This window comes from Pan paniscus, chromosome 2 (genome assembly GCF_029289425.2).
Source record: "Pan paniscus chromosome 2, NHGRI_mPanPan1-v2.0_pri, whole genome shotgun sequence".
Classification (NCBI taxonomy): Eukaryota; Metazoa; Chordata; class Mammalia; order Primates; family Hominidae; genus Pan; species Pan paniscus.
Window position 1 is genome coordinate 62018987 of NC_085926.1, and position 22985 is coordinate 62041971.

General features: G+C 40.1%; 1 protein-coding gene across 2 annotated transcripts in view; it reads left to right on the plus strand.

Annotated features, from left to right (window-relative positions):
• Window positions 1–22985, plus strand: part of PTPRG (protein tyrosine phosphatase receptor type G) — a 733855-nt gene that overhangs the window by 511102 nt on the left and 199768 nt on the right. For both annotated transcript variants that reach the window (XM_003811607.6, XM_003811608.6), the window contains exon 5: window positions 6574–6669. In XM_003811607.6, coding sequence (XP_003811655.1) covers window positions 6574–6669 — 96 coding nt within the window. The remainder of the gene's footprint in view (window positions 1–6573; window positions 6670–22985) is intronic.

A 22985-nucleotide genomic window follows, 5' to 3' on the forward strand; every position in this document is an offset into this window, starting at 1 on the left:
CCTGAGTGCAGACTGTATCTTCATCTGTCATGGTGCCTTACAGACAATAGGCATTAAGCAATACTCCTGCCAATTGGAAGGAAGCGCAGTGATTAAGATCTTGAACTCTGAGATTTGAAAGACAATTTTGAAAGATAATTTTTCTGTCCCAACCCCACTTTCCTTCCTTAGGAGCTTTGTAAATTTGAAATTACAAATTTTGTAAATCCTTGGTTTCCTTGCCTATAAAATGAGAATCGTGTGGATACCTACCTCACTGAGTGCCAATGAATCATAGTACAGTACCTAGCATACAGTAGGTACTTACTAAAGGTTTGAAAAACATTAACAATGTTTTAACATGATTAAAAGTATCAAAGGCTCGGGTTTTCAGATTTGTTGCTTTCTATTCATTCAACTTAACATGGACAGTGACACATGTAGGAAACCAGACATATACACATTTGTAAAGTCAAATTGCAACTGGAGTTATTTTAAATGTAAGGGAGAAGTTGCACAAGGCAGGAGAAAAGGGAAGCTAGGTGGACATTTTGTTGTCACTTTGTATGTGTCACACTAGTACCTTACAACAGTGGAGCATTGACTGTTGTCAACCCTGTACTCACAGTGTCCCTTTCACCTCCCTCCCATTACTTGATAGTATTGGGATTCATGCAGGCATTTGCCATATATGTATTTTAGGACATGTTTCCTGGTCGATGATGATGCTTTTAATGTGATTTGTTTTGCCCCTGTAAAATTCCATTTTCCAAATGTCAAATTATGCTATATGATACTCTATGTTATCCATCACCTTGATCTGGCTAGAAAAACACCTGGAGGGTTTTGCAGTCAAGACATTCCACAAGGCAGAGCTGAATGATCCATTTGGGCTAATGACTCTCACTTAGGCTTTGAAAAATTTGGCAGAACTGGTCCCATGATTGTGCCCTGGTGCAAGCAGTCTATCGGTGGCTTTTTAAGTGAGTTTCATATAGTTTGTTTCTGTGCTTGAGAATATATATATATATGTGTGTGTGTGTGTGTGTGTTTTATGTATATAATATATAGTATCTGCTATCTCATGGAACTCTACATGATGAAGGAATGTCTGTTTATACAGGATTGATTCAACTTTCCTTCCCTTGCAAAAGAGAGGCCTGCTTGGAATAGATTCATCGACCTTTAAGCTATATAGTATTCTTAAAGAATCAAACCCAAAGTATTCTATTTCAACTATGTTTGGAAAATACTGAGTTAAAGTTACTAAGTCTTCGAATAACCTTTGAACCAGGACTTAAATGGCCAATTCTAGGGATAGGGCAGGGAAAATGTAGGATGAGCCCAAAACATCTGTGCTTGATAGGAGTTGCTAAAAAATAAAAAAATAGGAGAACGTGGCAGAGTGACAGGGAAATAGTTTTGAAGGGTCTCCTACTGGGCAAATCTGGGACAATCTGAGCATCAAAATACATAATGTTAGTAATGGAATCTGATAATGGATTGAATAAATAGAAACAAAAATAAACAAGTCCATATGGATGTAAATGAATGAATGAATAAGTGAATAAACTGCAGTGCAGGGAAAGCAATTCCTTACTCTAGAATGCCATTAATGAATATAGAAGGAATGGTGGAGTTAGAAAGTCACCCAAGGATACTAAAGTAGTGAGTCAACATTAAATGAGGAGCAGGATATTTATCTCATGCCAAAGTATCTCTCTACAAAATACTTTTTAATTATGAAAGGAAAATTAATAACATTATAGTGGAGAAGCCCAATAGATAGCACCTTAGCCACATGATCAAGATAAATACCTCCAATAGCGGGATAAACCCGCATAAATGTGCTTGCTGATATGATGCACGGAGAAGATATAAGTTTTTTTTTTTTTTGAGACTGAGTCTCACTCTGTTGCCTAGGCTGGAGTGCAGTGGCGCAATCTCGGCTCACCACAACCTCCGTCTCCCAGGTTCAAGTGATGCTCCTGCCTCAGCCTCCCAAGTAGCCTCCCAAGTGGCAGGCACCTGCCACCGCACCTGGCTAATTTTTGTATTTTTGTAGAGACAGGGTTTCACCATGTTGGCCAGGCTGGTCTCAAACTCCTGACCTCAAGTGATCCATCCACCTTGGCCTCACAAAGTGCTGGGATTACAGGTGTAAGCCACCACACCCAGCTGACAAACCTCAATTCTATGAAATTTCTGCCCTGTACGCTTCTAATTGTCAGAGTAAAGAAAGAGGCTCAGTAACTGTTCCAGATGAAGATGGGGTTGGAAGAGGTCAGTGTAAAAAGACAGGACAACTAAATACAAAGTTTGATCCTAGATTGAATTCTGGACTGAGAACCAGAAAATGATCTGTAATGGACTTTATTTGGGCACTTGCCAAAACTTGAAAATGGTCTGTGAATTAGATAATAGTATTGTATTAATGTGAAGTTTGGTAATTCTAATAATTATTCTGTGATTATGTAAGAGAATGTCCTTATTCTTAGAAATTACACACTTAAGTATTTAGTGTTAAAGGGGCCTATTATCTCCCATTTGCTCCCAAATGATTGAGGAAAAAAAGTGAGTGTGTGTGTGTGTGTGTGTGTGTACAGAGAGAGCGCAAAAGAGGTATAGTATAAATAATTGGTGATACTGGGTAAAGGAGATAGGGAACAGTTAATAGATCCCTTTATTGCTGGATTTTCCAGATCTTTTTTTTTTTTTTTCTTTTCTTTTCTTTTCTTTTTTTTTGAGACAGGATCTTGCTCTGTCACTCAGGCTGGAGTGCAGTGGAGCCATCAGTAGCCTCAATAGCCTCAACCTCCTGGGCTCGAGCAATCCTCTCACCTCAGTTTCCTGAATAGGTGGGACTACACTCACCACTCCTGGCTAATTTTTTGTAGAGATGAGGTCTCACTGTGTTGCCCAGGCTGGCCTCAAACTCCTGTTCTCAAGCAGTCCTCCCACTTGGACCTCCCAAACTGCTGGGGTTACATGCATGAGCCACATTGCACCTGGCCCCAGATCTTTTCTTCAGCTTACGTACACCACGTTTCTTCATAGAAGGATTGCTGTAGAGTGAACATCACTTAGATTAACATTACTAGAAAGAACACACTTTGGGGAATATTGAAGGGAGGGCTCTGGGATCTAGAGCCCAGAATGTTGAAGGGAGGGCTCTGGGCACAGTTCATTTTGAGGATAAAATTGATGGTAGCTACCCCAAACACCTGCCAAAGGTGTTTTTGGAAAATAGTTTCCAGCCTCTGTCCAAACTTGGACATCACCACCGCTGACAAAGTATGTTTCAATTCACGCATGTCCAATTCGCTCAGCAAAACCTCATCTACTTATTCTTACATTTTAGACACTTCAAATATTACCGTAGTTCGTTAGGCTACAACTTGAGAAAAATAGTAAGAAAAATAGATATTTCAGACCTGTGCTACTGTCCTTTTTATGAGACATTTTATTATCCAGATGGGTGGAGCTGTGACCCAAACACATTTTCTAAAAATGTATTTTTTTACCCACTTGTAAATGAAAATGCCCTTGAAGAGGTCTTAAAGTATTTTGTATCACACACTATTCGGGTGATGCATTAAACAATGCTGCTCCTGCACATGGGCTGAAGTATAAGAAAGCCTTCTGTGAACCTACTTAATTTGAGGGCCTGAGTTTTAAAGAGAAAGTGAAGTGTAATTTTCTGAATACACCTGTGTTAAGTTTCTTTCTTGGGTTAGTAGTATTGTATCCAAAGCAATTCACCTAATATTAAACCATTCTAATCTGCACCTTATTGAATGGATTTTTCTCTAAAAATTCATGATGTCTAAAGCTGTCCAAACCGTAAGGCAACACATTTGTAAGAAACTGCCAGAATTGGTGCGAATTTACAGTCTTAGGAAAAAGAATTACCTTTAAGAAAGAAAACTCTCCAAAAGAAAACTACCCATCCTTCTCCCATGTACTTAGGTATCAGAATTTTTCTAGGAAGTGTCCTGATTTGGGCTACCTGATTGCCCTCTTCACAAAAGAAATGCCGTTGTATTCTTAGCATTTGAGTTAATTCAGTCATCAGAACTCTGTTTACCTTTGACCTATATTTAGCTTTTCCTGCTGGGACTTTATTGTTCACCGTCAAATCTCTAAATCTCTCTGGGGTGTGGTTGTTCAGTCTATTACAGAAAATAGCATCACGCCTTTTGGAAAAGTAGGGAAATAGAGGTCATGAAAGAACTAATTATATAGAAGATACTGTTTTCTGTAAGGAGTACCATCATTCTAGATGATTCAGTGGAATCACACTCTTACTAGAAATGTTAAGATGTTTGCCAAATGTTAATCTTAAAATATGATGATGATGATGATGATGACCAGGCGCAGTGGTTCATGCCTGTAATCTCAACACGTTGGGAGGCCAGGGTGGGCGGATTGCTTGAGCTCAGTTATTCTAAACCAGCCTGGGCAACATAGTGAGACCCTGCCTCTAAAAAAAAAAAAAAAAATATATATATATATATATATATATATATATATATATATATATATATACTAGCCCCATATGGTGGTGTATACCCGTAGTCCCAGCTGCTTAGGAGGCTGAGGTGGGAGGATCGCTTGAGTCCAGGAGGTCAAGGCCGCAGTGAGCCATGATCATGCCATTGCACTCCAGCCTGGGTGACAAAATGAGACCCTATCTTAGAAAAAACTACATATGTATATATGGTGATGATGATGGTGATTTGTTGAGCATCGATGAGGTCTAACCATGGTGCTTCATGTTATACGCTACGTTAACTTATTTGAGCCTCACAATTAGCCCAGTAAGTGGAAATACTTGACTTTATGCCTAAGAAAGCTGGTGCTTGCAAGTAAATAAGGAAGCTGGAATAGGAACCCAGGTCTGGTTTTTTTTGTTTGTTTGTTTGTTTGTTTGTTTGTTTGTTTTAATCAGTGTGGAGGCTTCTGGGGATACCCAATGGTTCATTTTTGTTCTCTACATCTTTTTTTTTTTTTTTCGAGACAGAGTTTTGCTCTTGTTGCCCAGGCTGGAGTGCAATGGCATGACCTCGGCTCACCGCAGCATCTGCCTCCCAGGTTCAAGTGATTCTCCTGCCTCAGCCTCCCGAGTAGCTGGGATTGCAGGCATGCACCACCATGCCTGGCTAATTTTGTATTTTTTGTAGAAATGGGGTTTCTCCATGTTGGTCAGGCTGGTCTCGAACTCCCGACCTCAGGTGACCTGCCCGCCACGGCCTCCCAAAGTGCTGGGATTACAGGCGTGAGCCACTGCATCCAACTGTTCTCTGCATCTTTTTAAATGTCAAAATGTGTGCCAGCATTAAAGTTGTATAATGATTCTGAGTTGACTTACCTGTGTTCTGCTTTTTGAATAAGAAATTCTAGTCAGGCCCAGTGGCTCACACTTGTAATCCCAGTGTTTTGGGAGGCTGAGGCATGCAGACTGCTTGAGGCCAGGAGTTTGAAACCAGCCTGGACAACAAGGCAAAACCCTGTCCTTACAGAAAATACACAAATTAGCTGGGTATTGTGGCATGCACCTGTAGTCCCAGCTACTCAGGAGGCTGAAGTGGGAGGATCTACTGAGCCTAGGAGATGGAGGCCGCAGTGAGCCGTGGTGGCTGCCACTGCATTCCAGCCTCGGCCACAGAGTGAGAGTGAGTTTGTTTGTTTGTTTAAAAAAAAAACAAACAAACCGTAATGCTAGCCAAATGTAAGAGAAGATATTTAAGGTTGGGATGAAAGCACATGGATTTTGGATTCTCTCTGATGTGTAATAGTAGGCAAATTATCATCAAATTTCTGAAGCACTATTTTCTCATCTATAGCTGAGTATAGTAATTTCTGCCCTAATTTTTTTTACAGGGCTTAAGAGGATTAAGAAAAATAATGTGTGGGTTAGCTTTTTGCAAAAAGGTGGTTAACTCCATTAAAATTTTGCTTCTTAATAGGGAAATTTCACCATGACCTGGCTATTAGAGGACTAGAAGGCATTGGTTTTACTTATTTTGGGTGGCATGAATGCATTGTAGTTATGTGAAAAGATGGGATATATTCTGACATATCTAGGGGTAAAATGACATGATGTCTGGGTTTGTTCTAAAATACGTTAGCAAAGGGCCGGGTGTGGTGGCTCATGCCTGTAATCCCAGCAGTTTGGGAGGCCAAAGCAAGCAGATCACTTTAGGTCAAGAGTTCAAGACCAGCCTGGTCAACATGGTGAAAGCCCATCTCTACAAAAATACAAAAATTAGTGGGCATGATGGCAGTTGCCTGTAATCCCAGCTATTCGGCTGAGGCAGGAGAATCGCTTGAACCTGGGAGGCGGAGGTTGTAGTGAGCTGAGATTGAGTCACTGCAGTCCAGCGTGGGCAACAGAGCGAGACCTTATCTCAAAAAAAAAAAAAAAAAAAAAAAAAAAAAAAAAAAATGTTAGCAAGGAAAAATATGAATAGGTGAATAAATTTGGCAAAATCTTATTAGCAACTGGAGAATATACATTTATGGTACTATTCTCTCAACTTTTTATTTATGTTTGAAAATTTTCCTAATACATTTTTTTAATTGTTCTTACAGATGCAGATTTTCTTTTACAATCCAGATGACTTTGACAGCTTTCAAACCGCAATTTCTGAGAACAGAATAATCGGAGCCATGGCCATATTTTTTCAAGTAAGTTAACAGTGGCTGAAGTACTTCAACCAAAGAATTCTTTGAGTATTTTTTTTAATTGGCCGAATTGTTTCATGTTTAATGAATGCATCTGTTTTCTAGTTCACACCTGTCCAAATGAAAGATATTTCATATTGTCTAATGTGTGATTTAAAATGTAAATAAGTATGTTTAGAAACATAATGAAAATTTTTGCATGAATTACTCTGATTTTATTGCTACTTGACTGGTGCACAGATTGAAGAACACATTTATCATCTAAGTTACTTCGCCGCTGAAGCATTTTGAACAGGTTCCTTCAGCATATTAAGAGACTGATATAAAAAAAAGGTGTTTTTTTGAGCAACTTTAAAATTTGACATTACTTGCAAGTAGGTTAATAAATAGCATCCATCACTTTTCTAAAGAGACCCCCTCTCTTTCCCTCTCAGAAATCCCCATAGTAACTAAAGTTTTTGTTGCAACTATCTCTGTGTTGGTACATTTATGAACTCTTATCCTTCCGTCCTCTCTTTTAATATGATTGTGTTGATGAATGCTCATAACTCAGTGTTGATTCTGCACCTAGAATCCCAGCATTGCATCCTTCGATAAAATAATGCTGTTCAGGCTTTTTAATAAGTCAAATCAAAGTAGTGTTGATCAGTGAGTGCCTTGACCAACTTGCCTGTAGGAGACCTTGGTGCTTTTTAGTGTGTAAGGTAGTCTGAGTAGTAGGCATCTGTGATTTGTCTTTCAGTATTAAAGTTGACCTAGCGACTACATAAAGGTGTTCATTTCACCAATGAGTCTCTGTTGGAAAATGAAGTCTTTTTGACAACTAAAGGAATGTTAAAGACATAAGAGCCTTCTCCAACACGTCTTTGACATCTGCCTTTTTGAGCAAGTTTGTCATTGAGGTGGAGCCATTCTTGTTTGGAGTATGTTAATTTCACCACCCTTTTCAATGGGTGACACATGAGTGACAGTTTTCTCCCTTTTAACTACCTTTCTCCCTTTTCTCAAGGGAGATAAAGGCTCAAATGAGAGATCAGATATGAAAATTTGAAAAGCTTGATATTCTACCTAGAATAAGAACAATGGTTGTCATTGGTGATTATGGCACTGGTTTTCAAACAGTGGGTTCTATCTTACTGTTGAGCCATGAAATTATTTCAGTAAGTTCTGATCAGCATTTTAAAAACAGTGACATAGAATAATATAGAATAGGAAATAAGTCAGAGAATATCAGTAAAATATAGTAAAGGTAAATGTATTTATAGAATTTGTTTATGCACAGTAAAGCATACTGGGTGTGTGCTGGGTCATGATATAATGTGTATTGCTTACTGTGGGTCGTGGTCAAGTATTTTGGAAGTTGTCTGTTTATGCTATGTATTGGTCTAATTTGCCCATTGTTCTCCAACACATCTCTTTTTCCTGATTACTTTTCATGAACACAATAGAGCATAGTGTTTTAAGAGCTTATTCACTGGAGTCAAGATACTTGCTTTTGAATTCCATGATTTCTACAGTGTAATGATAATGTAGTTATTTAAACTTTTCAATCTCAGTATCCTTATCTGTGAAGTAGAGAGAACAGCTAATACATCATGTCGATTGTAGTGGTAATTAAAGGACTTCCTAGTATGGCTCCTGGAACTTAGCGGACACTTGGAAATTCCCAAATAGTATGCATCTATAGCCCTCCATGTTTCTGTGGGATGGAGACCCCATGGTATACATATTATCTTTTTATGAACAGAAGTATGTTCTGGACACTGCCCTGTTGGCAGATGACTTGAGTTCTGTCTGGACCCCTTCGATTCTTTTTTTTTTTTTTTTGAGATGGAGTTTCGCTCTTGTTATGCCCAGGCTGGAGTGCAGTGGCGCTATCTCAGCTCACCACAACCTCCGCCTCCTGGGTTCAGGTGATTCTTCTGCCTCAGCCTCCTGAGTAGCTGGGAATTACAGGCATGTGCTACTATGCCCAGCTATTTTTTTTTTTTTTTTTTTTTTAGTAGAGGCAGGGTTTCTCCATGTTGGTCAGGCTGGTGTTAAACTCTCAACCTCACGTGATCCGCCTGCCTCGGCCTCCCAAAGTGCTGGGATTACAGGTGTGAGCCACTGCGCCCAGCCCCCTTCTGTTCTTAAACTGTGATTGGTTTGCGTTTGGTAGCACTGGGACCACACAAACTGCTCTTAAACAGTTCCCACGTGCCTGGCTAACACCTGGTTTTCTGTCATCGTTCCCTTAGCATGCTGCTTTTCATGCAGCTGGACCTCTGCTCCTGTGGACCTGCCGTCAGATCCACCCTCGCTTCCTTCTCTGTCATGCCAACCTGTGCTCAGACCTCCAAGATTCTACTTCATAGGGAACCTTTCTTAAATGAAAATTTTAAAAAAACTTTTTAATGTTTTTATGAGTACTGGAAGGACTAGTTTATAGCATGCTCTATCCAAACACTTTCTATTTTTTTCAGCTCTATAAACTCTTGTTAAATATAAGACCAATTAGAATTTTAGGCAGGCAAGACACATTGGTGTGCAAATCAACAAAATACCTCACTGTGAAATCTAGGTTTTGAATTTTTAAAGTATTTCGAGGACACGACTACTAGTTTGCATATAAAGATATTTAATGTACACTTCATTTGTTAGGTCCTTTTCTAAATTTGGCTTGCTATCCTATAGACACAAATTAGAGGTCAGATGATAAAAAATAGAACATAATTAGAGGCCGGGCGCGGTGGCTCACACCTGTAATCCCAGCACTTTGGGAGGCCGAGGCGGGCGGATCACTAGTTCAGGAGATCGAGACCATCCTGGCTAACACGGTGAAACCCCATCTCTACTAAAAATACAAAAAATTAGCCGGGCGTGGTGGCGGGCACCTGTAGTCCCAGCTACTCAGGAGGCTGAGGCAGGAGAATGGCGTGAACCTGGGAGGCAGAGCTTGCAGTGAGCCGAGATCGCGCCATTGCACTCCAGCCTGGGCGACAGAGTGAGACTCCGTCTCAAAAAAGAAAAAAAAGAACATAATTTTACATAGATAGCAGCTGTATTAAGCTGCTTCCTTTGTCTTTCTTATTTATTTATTTAGATACAAGTCTCCCTGTTGCCCAGGCGGAAGTGTAGTGGTGCAATTATGGCTCACTACAGCCTCCAACTCCTGGGTTCAAGGGGATCCTCCTGCAACAGCCTCTTGAGTAGCTGGGACTACAGGTGCAGGCCACCATGTCTGGCTAATTTTCTTATTTTTTTGTAGAGACAAGGTCTTGCTTTGTGGCCCAGCCTAGTCTGGAACTCCTGGGCTCAAGTGATCCTCCTGCCTCAGCCTTCTAAAGTGCTGGGATTATAGGCGTCAGCCACTGCGCCCAGCCCCTTTGTCTTTCTTGTAAGCACACACGTGCTTATATGCTTGAATTCTCACTATGTCATGCAATGCAAATAAAAAAAATTGTTACCTGAATTTGGCATTCTAGTTAGATCTCATTTTTTTATTTTTTTGCTCTCTATAAGAATGATAAATTTGAGAGTTTGATATTTCTTCCCAAAATAGAGAAATCTTGGTGTATATTTCCAAATTCAAACCTGGCATCTTACATTTTGGTATTGAAGAACGGTTTGTCATCTATCTATTCAACATCTATTCGATGCCAGGAGTGGTACTAGTTTCTATGTTAAGCATAATAAACACAATCTTCTCCTGTGCACTAGAACCTCACTGTCATGGTCCCACAAATAACGGCCAAAAAGAGTTGAACTCCTCTACTTGTAAAAAGGGTATACTCTGACTTGGTGCTTATAAACCCACATATTCATTATTCAGAGTGACACAAAGAGAATGACCCAAAAGCCCAGGCCTAGGCAAGGCCAAGTTCTGCAGAGATACCAGTAGTCCAGATGCTGATTTACTTCATGTACTAGAAGAATTTTTTTTACTGTTTCAATTTTTCACTATCCATGCTTCTTTTTTTGTTCTCAACATGTGCCCATTATTCCTGGTAATTTTGGCTTTCTCTCTGCCTTTGCTGTGCTTAGATATGATGAAGTTCATAATGTTGCCCCCCAAAAGCACCAAAATAGGCACAAACCTAGCAGACATCTGGTTGTCCAATGAACCCTTACATTGGCCTAGAGTAGTGGTTACTTGCACTGTGCCCCATTGTGGCTCACAGGCATGATTTGTTGAATTTACACAGTGTTTATGATTCTTTTCTTCAGTTAAATATGGAAGGTTTTACACAAAATGTCTTGATGATGTAGCAGTAATCGAGATGTGTCTAGTGGCTACTTTGGAGGGAGTGTGTGTTCCCATTGCAACAAAATCATCAAGCAGTCTTATTCATGTGTTCACATCAACGTGATCTTAAGATCATGATGACTGGCCCGGACCCCAGTAACTCTGAATGGCAGCTGATATATTTTGGTAACAGATAAGAGTTGAGGGTCAGTCTCAGTGCTGAAAGATGATGAGCCAGGTCTGCTGTTGAGCACAAGTGAAGGAAGGAAGAACAACCTCCATGTGTGGAAGACGGTGAATCAGGACAGCCACATCTTGGCCCAGACAGCTCTAGAAGGTGCGCTCCCTTTGTAGCCACTGGTTAAGTGTAATATTATAATTTTCCATCACATGGTAGTAATGTGTCTGGAGGAAGGATCACCTTTTTCTAAATCACGCAGATCACCTTTGGGTTTGTTCCCTATCGAAAGCATAGGGGAACAAGTAAGAGTAAAGTTTGCTTTTAAAGGATTTAAAACATAAATTTAAAATAAAAGTATTGTCAAGGGATAGAGGAATTTGTTGTTAAAACACTCAAGAGAATAAATACTTGTTTAGTTGATTTATGTAAGTACAGAAACTAAAATAATTATTTTTTATTTGTTAAAGTAAAACTTCTGTTCTCTACTGTCAACCTAATTTGAATGCCTATGAAAATATAAAATATCAGAAGTTATTATTTGGTTGGTGCAATAGTAATCGCGGTTTTTGCTATTACTTTTTTTTTTTTTCTTCCTTTTTGTGGAGAACGGGGTCTCACTATGTTGCTCAGGCAGGTCTTGAACTCCTGGGCTCAAGCTGTGCTCCTGCCTCTGCCTCCCTAAGAGCTGGGATTACAGGCATGAACCACCGTGCCCGGCTTTGCCATTACTTTTAAAGGCAAAAACCGCAATTACTTTTGCAGAAACCTAAAATGCTGTTTCAAAATATTGTGTGATTCTGATAACACCCTACATGGTTTATCTGGTGAAACAAATAAATATAAAAACCCAGCTTTACATGAAATAGAATCAGTGGAATCATTAGGCAATTTGTGGAAGGATACTTTGCTTTTAAAAACTGTAATTCACAGAACAATTTCATTGGTTTCTTTTTAAGTTGGTAGAAGAAAGAGTACCCAATACTTAGAATGACCTTATCTTTAAGTAGTCCTGTTCTTTTGAGGCCAAGAATCTTTTATCGTCACCCTCAGAATTGGGTTCTGGTGTTTTTCCCTTGGCTTCCGTCTGTTTCTTCACCATTAAATGCTTTCATCTACTTTCTCACTAGGACCAAAGTGTCTTTTAACCATGCAACCTTCTTAATGGATTTCAGTCAGATGCCCATAGAAGTTTGGTATTCCTGTTCTTTATCTTTGATTAATTGTGTTTTTTCATGAAGTATATTGTTATTGAATTTATTATCTTAAGGGGAACATCTCATTCATTTCATTACCCAGTTGCCATTGTCATATGAATGCTTGAAATTTCATTTATATTTCATTAATTCCATTGAACTTTGGAATCATAAATGCATGATTCTTCAAGAGCGTCTACATTAAGAAACGTTTCTTATGTGACATTGTTTCCAGCCTCCTTTATGGCTGTGGTCAGTTCTGAATCTTTGCATCAGAAACAAAGATATAAAATGATTGTCATGTCTGTATCCAGAGATCTAGTCAATAGGTATATTTCTGAATACATTTAAGAAATAAGTGAATTGCATCTGATTTATTCATCATTCTTAAACTATTTCTTTTTGACAAACTGTCGTCACCAACTCTACTGCAGTTTCCTCATTTAATGTTCTCCTTCTACTGGGAGAGTTGAGCTGCCTTCCTTTGTACCAGTTTTCATTTTTATTTAAATTCTACCCAGAATATGACTGTAGTCCTTTGGTTTTTCCCTCAGGTCTGTAGAGTCATTTGCCCCGTTTTCATTTCTGCCCTTCTTTCATAGTTGAAAGGAAACTTCAGAACTCAAATGCTTTGCAAGTTGCAAACCCATTCTTTATATCATGTCGGTGTTACAGACTGCTTAATTATTTTTCTCCATCTGGAGAGGCTTAGTAATTAAATGAATTGCAGCACCTGGGATTATTTATAGACATTGAGAAGGCAGGAGGAGTTCTTGATGACTCATCCATCCAGGGCTGGCGAGGAAGCCTTTCTCTCCACTTCCCTGCATTTCACCTTCCCCCTCCTTCCCCACCATAGGTAGATATGATCTGTCCTTCCTTTGACCCACTCTGACTTACAGCGTTCCATCTTGTATTAATGCTGTTATTTTACTTGCTTTCTTCTGCATTAGTACTGTGAGATCATTGAGGCTGGAGAGTCTTCATTCATCATTATGTCTCTTGCACACGGCTAAAACTGTGGCTTGATTGTGTAAATACTTAGCTGAATTTCATGGAAACACATTTAGGCTCCATTGTCTAGATTGGAAAGGGACAGCCTAATAGCTTATTAGCTACAAATTATAAAAAATAGGCATTAGGGGGTAGAACCTGAGACTACTAGAGTATAAACTCTCTGACGTTGAAGTCTGTGTCTTGTTCCTCTTCTTTTTGTATACCACCCACCCACCTTTCCCTAGCCCTCACAGTAGTGCATTGACCTCAATTATTGCTCAGGAAATATATACTAAGTAAAACTGAGCTAAAGGAAACCTCTGTGTTTTATCACATTATTAATTATTTGGGTTTTTGAAAAGCATATATCTAGATGGCTGTGTAAACTTCACCCAAAAAGGATGCTGTTTGTGTCAGAAGTGTAAGATTCTTGAGCTGGTCAAGGACATTGAACATGAAGACTGTGTAACGATTCATTGAGGATGGTAACTCTCTTCCCTGTGGCTCCATTGGGTCAAACATGTTAAAGGGATGCATCTCCATTCCGTAGTGCGTTCAGAGGCCTTAAAGGACTGTTTTACTGTAAAGAGTATCGGGGTGTATCTTTATAAGGTTTCCCAACAAAATGCGTTTATCTCACTAGGTGATGAGTGAAGAGGGTTTTTTGGATCATTTTGCTAATTTTCTTTCCCGTTGTCTCTGCCTCTTTCTTGCATTTTTCTTTACTAGGGTTCCTCTATGATAGTTGATGAGTTAGCTTCTGTGTGTTTTAGTTCATCTGTTAACTTTTTCTTGCTCTTGCTGTTCTTTACATGTCTATGTTTTTCTGCCTCTTTCCCCCCTTTCTCCTTCAGATTTTCTAAGCAAACAATGTAAGATTTTCTTGCTTATGTATTCATTCTTGCATTCATTTGCTAACTCATTTGTTCACTCTGCATATTTCTTAAGCACCTTCTCTGTGCCATGCTCCATGGAAATCATGAGGTATCCTCAGAATTGTGTCCTGCCCTCAAAGTAATTGAGGGACAGTAAGTTTTCAGAAGGACCTTAAAATTCTTTCTTCAAAAGTAGCTTTATTTTATCATTGGGAGCTAGGGGAGGACAGATCAAGTCAGGCAGATAAAATCTCAAGAGAATAATGCAAGAATTATATCTTATGTATATTTTTAAAATGATAAATATTTCAGTTTGAGAGTATGAAGTTTTGACTTTGTAAATTTTAGAATTGGACTCTTCTTTCTCCATTTTTCTTCTGTTCTGGTATAAAGCAGAACACCACTATTAAAGTATAATTCATTCCTTTTATTTATGGTGACCTAAATTAATCTTTTTATTCTTTTTAACTATCCCAAAAGAGTCTTTTTCTTTTTTTGATGAAGAATAAATTTTCTATCATGTTATGGTTTTAATTTTTTTTTCTTTTCATGGTTCTGATGGCAGTGTGAAACAAGGGCCTTTAACTCTGGAGAGAGAGAGAGAAGGGATAAATTAGTAATCTTACCCATCTACCAAATTCCCACCCTAACCCCAGACCCCCAGAAAAAAACAAGAACTATTTTTGAGTCTGAGAAAATTGAGTTTGTGTTGGAGAATGGTGGTAGATTATTTAGAACTTCCTTCTTAGACTGCTTTATAAGATAATGACGGTAAACTAATATGATTCCTAATTTATTCCTTTCCAGTTACTGCTGTTTGAATATCGTCCTTCTGACATTTTCCACATCCTTGGTTTTATCCAGATATAAGTTCAATTCTTTCACTACATTACCTAGAAGTGCAATTGCAGAATGTTTTGGGTTGATTAAGAAGACTTTTTTTTAATCCACACGCAAAAATTAAAATACATATGTTCCAATTAAACTATTTTAACAGCTAATTGATTTCATAGGACTTACCATTAAGTGAAGGCCAGAGTGATTCTTAATGTTCAGTTGCAATTTTGGAATAGATTTGTGGATGTACAACATTGAATTTATAGCCTATCAGGTGTTTTCAGCACATCTCCTGTCTGCAAATGGCCTGTAATTCAAATTTCCTCTTAGTGGACATTACAGAGGACTATTTAATTATTGGCGAAGCATTACATAATTAAGAGACTTGGAATTCTTTGAATGTGACCATGTGAAAATCTATTTTAATTAAATCATGGCACTTCAAGGACGTTACCAAGTACTTCGCTTTTGTACATCATTGAATGATAGTTTAAAATTGTTTTGGCCATTAGTTTTAATGTAAGTCACAGAATCTGATTTTCATAAACTCAGAGAAGATCTTAGGCACTCTGTAGTAACCTTACTATGACAGATGACAGGCCTGACCCTCTGATTGACCGTGGTCTCCTAGCTCTTTGCAGTCTGCCAAGCCAAGAATTTGAGTTGTGTGACTCCCAATCCAGCGACTTTGTTTTTTCCTAGATTTGGTCTTCCTGGAATATGATCTAGTAGGATGCTTTAGCTGATTAGATTTATCGGGAGAACTCCTGACATAAAGCACTTTTTTTTTTTTTTTTTTTTTTTTGAGACGGAGTCTCGCTCTGTCGCCCAGGCTGGAGTGCAGTGGCGCGATCTCGGCTCACTGCAAGCTCCGCCTCCCGGGTTCACGCCATTCTCCTGCCTCAGCCTCCCGAGTAGCTGGGACTACAGGCGCCCGCTCATAAAGCACTTTATATTCACAACCGTTCTTACCTCTCTTTCCTCCCCCAGATAAATTAGTTGCAAGATGTTTCTAAATAGAATACAAACACCACTAATAAAAGTTAACATTTGCTGAGGACTTAACTGATATAAAATGCTAATGACAACTACTATACAGTGTCTCACTTAATCTTCACTGGGACCCCTCAAGGTATTAGTACCTCCATTTTATAGATGTGGAAGCTGAGACATGGAGCTTTTTTCAGTATAAATTACTCAAAATTACACAGGCCAATAAGTGTTGGAGCCAGCATTTCAATGGCAACCGTATATCTCCAGGGTCTGTGCTCTCAGTGAAGAACTGAATGGGAAAAGTTGGGTTTTCTGTGGAAGAGGGTAGAGGGAGAAGTATATATTATTGGTCCCAGTTATTGTCATCTGCATATAATTGCGTTCAGGCCTCTCAGTTTTGCTGATAGCTGAAGAGGTATTTTCTTGTAACTTAAAATTATGTTCTTCTTCTTTTTGTCCATAGTTAAAATCTTCGATCCTAAATTATCTTAGGCTATGTGTCTGTAATTATTTTATAGATTTGATGACATCTTTTTTCTTTAGTTCCCTCCCTTTTATAAAAAGGCTATAAAGAGTATAGAATAAATGCTGTGGTTATGTAAGCATAGTGTGAGTGAATGGGGTAAAGATTTGAACTTTGAATTGAATGTATTAACTTTTTAATGGCAGCAGTTCTGAAGTGGGGAGGGAGGGAATGGGGGTTTTGCCCCACAGGCAATGTGGCCATGTCTGGAAACACTTTAGGTGTGTCAGGGCAGAGGCACTGCTGGCATCTCATGGAGAGTGCCCAGGAATGCTGCTCAACATCCTGCAGTGCACAGGAGAGTCCTCCACAACCAACAGTTAGCAGCCCAAAATGTCTGTGCTGGCTGAGGTCAGGAAACTCAGCTTTATGGTCATCAGCTAGCTAAGTGACTGAAGATACCAGAATATCTTCATCTCGGTAGAGGGGAGGTCAGTTAGGGCTATTTGGGTTATTTTCTGCAGGCCGAAGGCCATAAGAATAACTAATAATCCCAGTCCTAAGAACTCCAGTAGTCCCTGGCTAACCAAGACTTGGACAACTGGGATTCCAACATAAGGTGCAAAACTTGCATGCCAAAATATTTAAATCTGCCCTATTCCTACATATCCTAGGTTTACCTCTGCCCTGTTAAATTAAAGCACCCACATGGGTATTTGTTTGCAGACACTGCAGTGATTTTTGAAACAAGCACCAATTTAATAGAACATTGACATAGATGTAGAAAAGTAAACAGAGGTAAGAAGGTAAGAGCATGTACAAATGCTTTTGAACTTGAAATCAGCGAGAGCTAGTTTAAAAAACTCATAGGAAGATCAATGAAACTCCCTTGCAGAGGTTGTAGGAGAACCTGCTTCTGTAAATTACAGCACTACACAGTTTCCTTAGCATTATCGAAGGATTTTCCCAGGACAGGATTTAAAAATGATAAACGCTGGCTTATTTTAGAGGGTTACTGTTGTCTCTTGCGAAATCTTTTTACTATCTGGCCATCTAGGCATTGAGGGCCAGGATTATTAACCATCTTTAACTGTATGCATACAGATGCTACTCACCTGTGCCCATTTGAGAAGAACTTTACAATTCTCTTTTGATTTTGTTGTTCAGGGTTTACACTGAAGCTACTGTTTTCTCTATCTACAGCATCTTAACATTTATGATATGTCTGAACCCATCTGAAGCCCAGAACTTTTGTTCTTTGTCTTTTCTGGATAATGCCTGCCTGTCTCTTGAGTATCCCTGTGACCCACATTCCCAAAGCAGATATCATGTACATCACATAGATTATATTTTAAGACAGACCAGTCTGCACAGATCTTTCTGATTTTATGGAAATACATTCAAACATTTTTACATGATGGCAAACTTGGAAGAAACTTAATTTTATTTATCCATGTGAGACTTTTTATGATTTTCCCCATGTTCCTCTTTTTCTGTTAACATCTTGATCTTGGTAACACTGTTTTGCTGATTGTGATATTTTTCAAGAATGCAACTCCTGTGGTTTGTAAAGGATTAGGAAACGGTCTATTGCAAGAACGTCCATGATAGAAATATTTTATCCTTCCTGCCTTTTAACTTGCCATAGGTCAGAATCTCAATGTGATATAGTAAAAGACACAGTAGTTGGTGCTCATATCATCTCTTTATTATGATTGTACAGGTGTCTTTTGAGAAAATTTTTAGCATCAAATCCCCGTTTGGGGTCTGTTGGGAGCTATGAGCATACCTGTGCATTCACTCACCTCAACACGCTGGTACAGCAAATTCTGTTTTTCTTGGCTCATTGTGTTCTCTGAGTATGTATTAAGTTGTATGATTTTTTGTGAGTGTGCAAATTCCTAGGTAGCTGTATAAAAATGATATAAGGGAGCTAACTAATTTAGGTCTTGCGTATTTAGAATTTGGATTTGTCCAAAGTTGATGTAAGCCAAGAATTACTTATGCATTTTTAAGAAGGCATTTTATTAGACACATCAGGACTGTAAATAAAATTGCAATGGGAGGAGTTGCTTACTCCGTGTATCAACTGGCCATTGTCAACCCATTTTATGTGGGTATATTCATTTAATATAGCCCTTTGGTTATAACAGAGGACTCTTATGTGTTCACACAAATGGAACAGCCTGGCCAACATGGTTAAACCCCATCTCTACTAAAAATACAAAATTTAGCCGGCCGTGGTGGCGGGCGCCTGTAATCCCTGCTGCTCGGGAGGCCGAGGCAGGAGAATCGCTTGAACCCAGGAGGCAGAGGTTTCAGTGAGCTGAGATTGTGCCACTGCACTCCAACCTGGGCAACAGAGCAAGAGTCCATCTGAAAAAAAAAAAAAAAAAAGAAAAAGACAAGGACCTTTGCTTGTTTGGGGTTAATATCCTCAATGCCTATCACAGAGAGATAATGAATGAAAATAAGACATTCCTTGAGAGTCAGCTTGGTGAAGAAAATGGTCTCTAAATCCAGATTGCTCAATTAAATCTCAGTTCTGCCCATTAGTAGGAGTAAAATTCAGTCAAGTACACTTAACCTTTCTGTGCCTCAGTTTCCTCATTTGGAAAATAGGACCAGTAATAAGAGACCTACCTTGGAGGGTCATTTTGAGGTTTGTATTAGTTAATATGGGTAAAATCGACAGGTGACTGGTATGTAGTAAGTCCTCAGTAAATACTAGCTCTCATTATAATTTAAACAATAGCATGCGCCTGTCATATGTGTAGTGATAAGCATAAGTTACCATGTACAACAGTTGTGCGGTGGGAAGGGTCGTTAACCTGCATGTGTGAGAGAGGAAAGGCATTCTCACCTAACAGGTTTGTGATGTGTTACTATTTTCTGTTTCTTCCTCTCCAAACTCAGTGGGCCGAGAAAGTGTAAAACAACTTTCCTCAATCATGGCTCCACACCGGAATCACTGAGCAAGCTTTAAATAATACCGATGCTCAGGTTCCACCCCTGGGATTTAGGTGTAATTGGTCCAGGAGATGGCCTGAACATCAGTATTTTTAATAGCTGCTTGCATGATTCTAAATAGTGCACACAGGTTGAGAACTAGCAGAGCTTATCAGAGATCCCTTGGGGTCCCTTAATTGCCCTCCACCCCGGCTCCTATCACGCTAGCTTGCTGCTTAGGCGGTTGATGATTCATTTAGGCCATACTCTGGGGACTCTAGTTTTCTTAAAGAGCATGTTCTCAACTCCTGAGATTCATGATCCTCCCGCCCTCTACTTCACAGAGTCACACCAGTCCAACTTGAATTCTCTTCTCATTTTATAGTGAACGACAGGAAGCCAAGTGATCAGACGTGCCATTGTCTGTTGGTTTCCCCACCTTGGTTTATTATAAAAAGTAGTAGTAATCTCACAGGTGGAGGGGAGCATGGTCATTTGTCCCACCTCATTGGCACCAAAAGAAACCCAGGTATGAGATTTGCTCATAAGGTAGATTGGAGGATATGACTGGCACCAGAGGACGGTATACGTTTTCATGCTTCCTCCCTTGGAGATGAGCATGTGGAACAAGGCCTGCCTGGCCTGTCAACTCAGGTACAAGGGATTAGGAGCAGGTGCATGGTTGGCCCATGGACCTGCATATACTGGAGACTGGAAGTAAGATCATCCCCTCGGGCTGTTGCCTGAGAAGATAGCTCCAGAGGAAAGGGCTGAGCTTGCTTTTCCTTTGAGTGACCCTGCATTAAGATGGAACTATCCTTACCTTGGGGAGAGGTAGCTGGGGGTAGAGAGTTGGAGGGAAGAAAGACAGCTTTTTTTCCAAGCACTTTGGAATAAATTAGTTTTGCTACAAATTCCTACATCTGGTGAGAGAGGAAGGGCAAGTTCTTACCTTCTCTCTTCCTTTTCCTCCTGCTTCTCCTATTACCAGTAATATTAAGGAAGAAAACTTTGTTTCTGTGTGCCAGTTCATATCCATTATCTGCTTTGATGCCTCAAACCTGTAAAGTAGGAACTTCTATCCCCAGCTGACAAATGAAACCAAGGAACAGAGATATTCAATGATTTGCCCAAGGCCACTCAACTAGAAAATGGTAGGATTTGAAGCCATGTCTTTCTTACTCTGGAGGCTCTTTCCCTCTTCTGAACTTCAGTATTAGGCTGCCTCCTACCCTCCTGGAAACTCCCTACCCCCTTTTTCTTCCAAAGAGTGTGGATCTAGGGTAGGGTCAGCCACTCCAGTATATGTCTGGTCATCATCCCTTGGTGGGGTGCCCTTGTGACAATACTTAGGACCTAAGACAATTAGGACTTTGAGGAAAAGTCTTTTTTTTCAGTGGAGATCTTGTACTTTGAAACCACTTCTTCTGCAGGTCGCTCTCTCCTAAAATCTGGATGGTGCTATGGTTGTGAGAGCTTCGCGTTTTCCACTAGTCTGCCTCCAGACATTCTGTTGAATACCTATGGAATCTCACTTCAAGCTCATACAAATTGGGTTTTGACGGTTATTGCCATGCAGCTCCCCTGGTCCCATTGCTTCAGTAAAAGATTTTGGATATTCTGTGCTAGGATGTTCCAGGCTCTGGCAGCACCTGCTGAGTTGCTCAGTACCCAGAGCCAGGTCTCTTCTAGTCCAACGTCCCCACTGAGGCTATCCAGGGCCTATGCTGAGAATTTATTTCTGCAGTGGACCAGAAAAGATGCTTGTCTTATGAGACTGGGGAGAGTAGGGAGGCTGATGGACCCCTCAGCTGCTGCTGAAACTTTTTAGAAGCCCAGAAGCAGTTCTGCTCATGCCTGGCTGTGTTCTGCCAAGAGGCACTTGCAGACATTCCCACATCAGGAAGGCTGCGACCTGCCGCAAAGGAGCAGTTGTATCCACAGGCCGACTGTGCCATGCAGAATGGTAATCTACCTTCTGTGCCTTTATCTTCCAGAGCAGCAACATCATAATCTTCTCTCTGGCTTTATAAATGATGAAATGTCACACAGGGTTTTCTGTCAGGCAAACATGTAAAATCAGCCTGGATACCCAGCAAAGTACCATGCCTTCCATTACATCCTTGTTATGCAAGCTTCATTTAAAAATTCTTGGGTCATAAAGCGAAGAGAGAGCATGGTGTACCATCACCAGTTGTTAAGCAGACAGTCTTGGTGTCAGAGGGGACTCTTTTATGCCGTGATGCTATCAGTTACAGAGAATGTCAAAGCTGCATCCCCCATGTGACCTTCAGTGAGGCAAAGGAAGAATGTCTACAAGGAGATTTTTGTGACTTGGTGTGGTTGCAGCCTCGCTGTGGACTTAGGAGGCTCTCTGGGATACAGATGACAGCAGTTAGAGGTTACACCAGTACAGGAGATCACATACCATCCTGCGTTCTCAATGAAAGAAGAGTGTTACTGTCTCAGCCTGTCTAGCTTATACATATATAGTATAACCTGGCCTCCTTCAGTATTCATTCATCAGCTATTTCTTGTAGCCAACTGTATGCCAGGCACTGTGCTAGGCACTGAGGCTGACCTGATTAGAAAATACCTGTGTAGCCTTGGTCTTTGTGGACATCACAGGCTATCGGGGGAATAGAAGTTTATCATGTAAATGTGCCAGTGGACATATGATTCAACATGTGTGAGGTCTAGTGAGGGAAAAAGACATTGATTGCTTTGAGAGCATGTGATGAGGGTCAGGTCCAGGTTTGGGGGGTCAAGAAAGGCTCTCTGGGAGAAGACAGGATTCAGCTGAAGTTAACTAGAGTGGAAATTACAGGCTGAGCAGAGGAGATTCTCAGCTACTAGCAATAGCATGAGCAATGGCCCCAAGCAGGAGAACTGAGTGCTCAAGGACCAGAGAGAAAGCCCTCAGGGCTCAAGCTAGAGCATTGACTTCACTAGACCACAAAGAGCCTTGAAGGCCATCAGCCCTAGACTTTTCTTGGGGAGCCAATGAAAAACTGGCAGAGCAAGGGGACTAACTTGGTTGGCATTTTGAGCAGATAAGGAGCACTACCGAGAGAGCTGAGCTGGAGAGAAGTGGGGGAGGACACATGGGCACCCCTTTGGCAAAAAGAGGAGAGATGGTGGTAGCTGGGACCTCGGGAAAAATGATATCTTTCTATTACCAAGATTGTAAGGATTTTATGTTCTTATATAGGAGGAAGGGAATTTGTTTCAGGCTCTGGGAGCATGCATTTGAACCAACTTGGTGACTTATGAAAATAACACTTCCGGAGGATGAAAGCAGGTCAGAAGGGGCTTTAGAAATGCTGCTCACTATCAGGCTTATAGAAACACTCTTATTGTTGTTTTGATACTGGCAATTTTTCTGAGCTCACTTTTTGCTGCTTTTCTCATTTGATATTTTCTCCTGTCGTCTTTATTTCTTGTTTTATGTGTGTTATGCGAGTGTATTGAATGGGCTTTCTGCTTTCTTCTGGTTCTGTTTTAATTTTGGAGAGCTGGACAAGGGCATGATTATGATGATCAGCTCATGTGTATGTTTTGCCATGTGTTATCTCTGCAAATACAACTGGCTGCTTTCCATTGT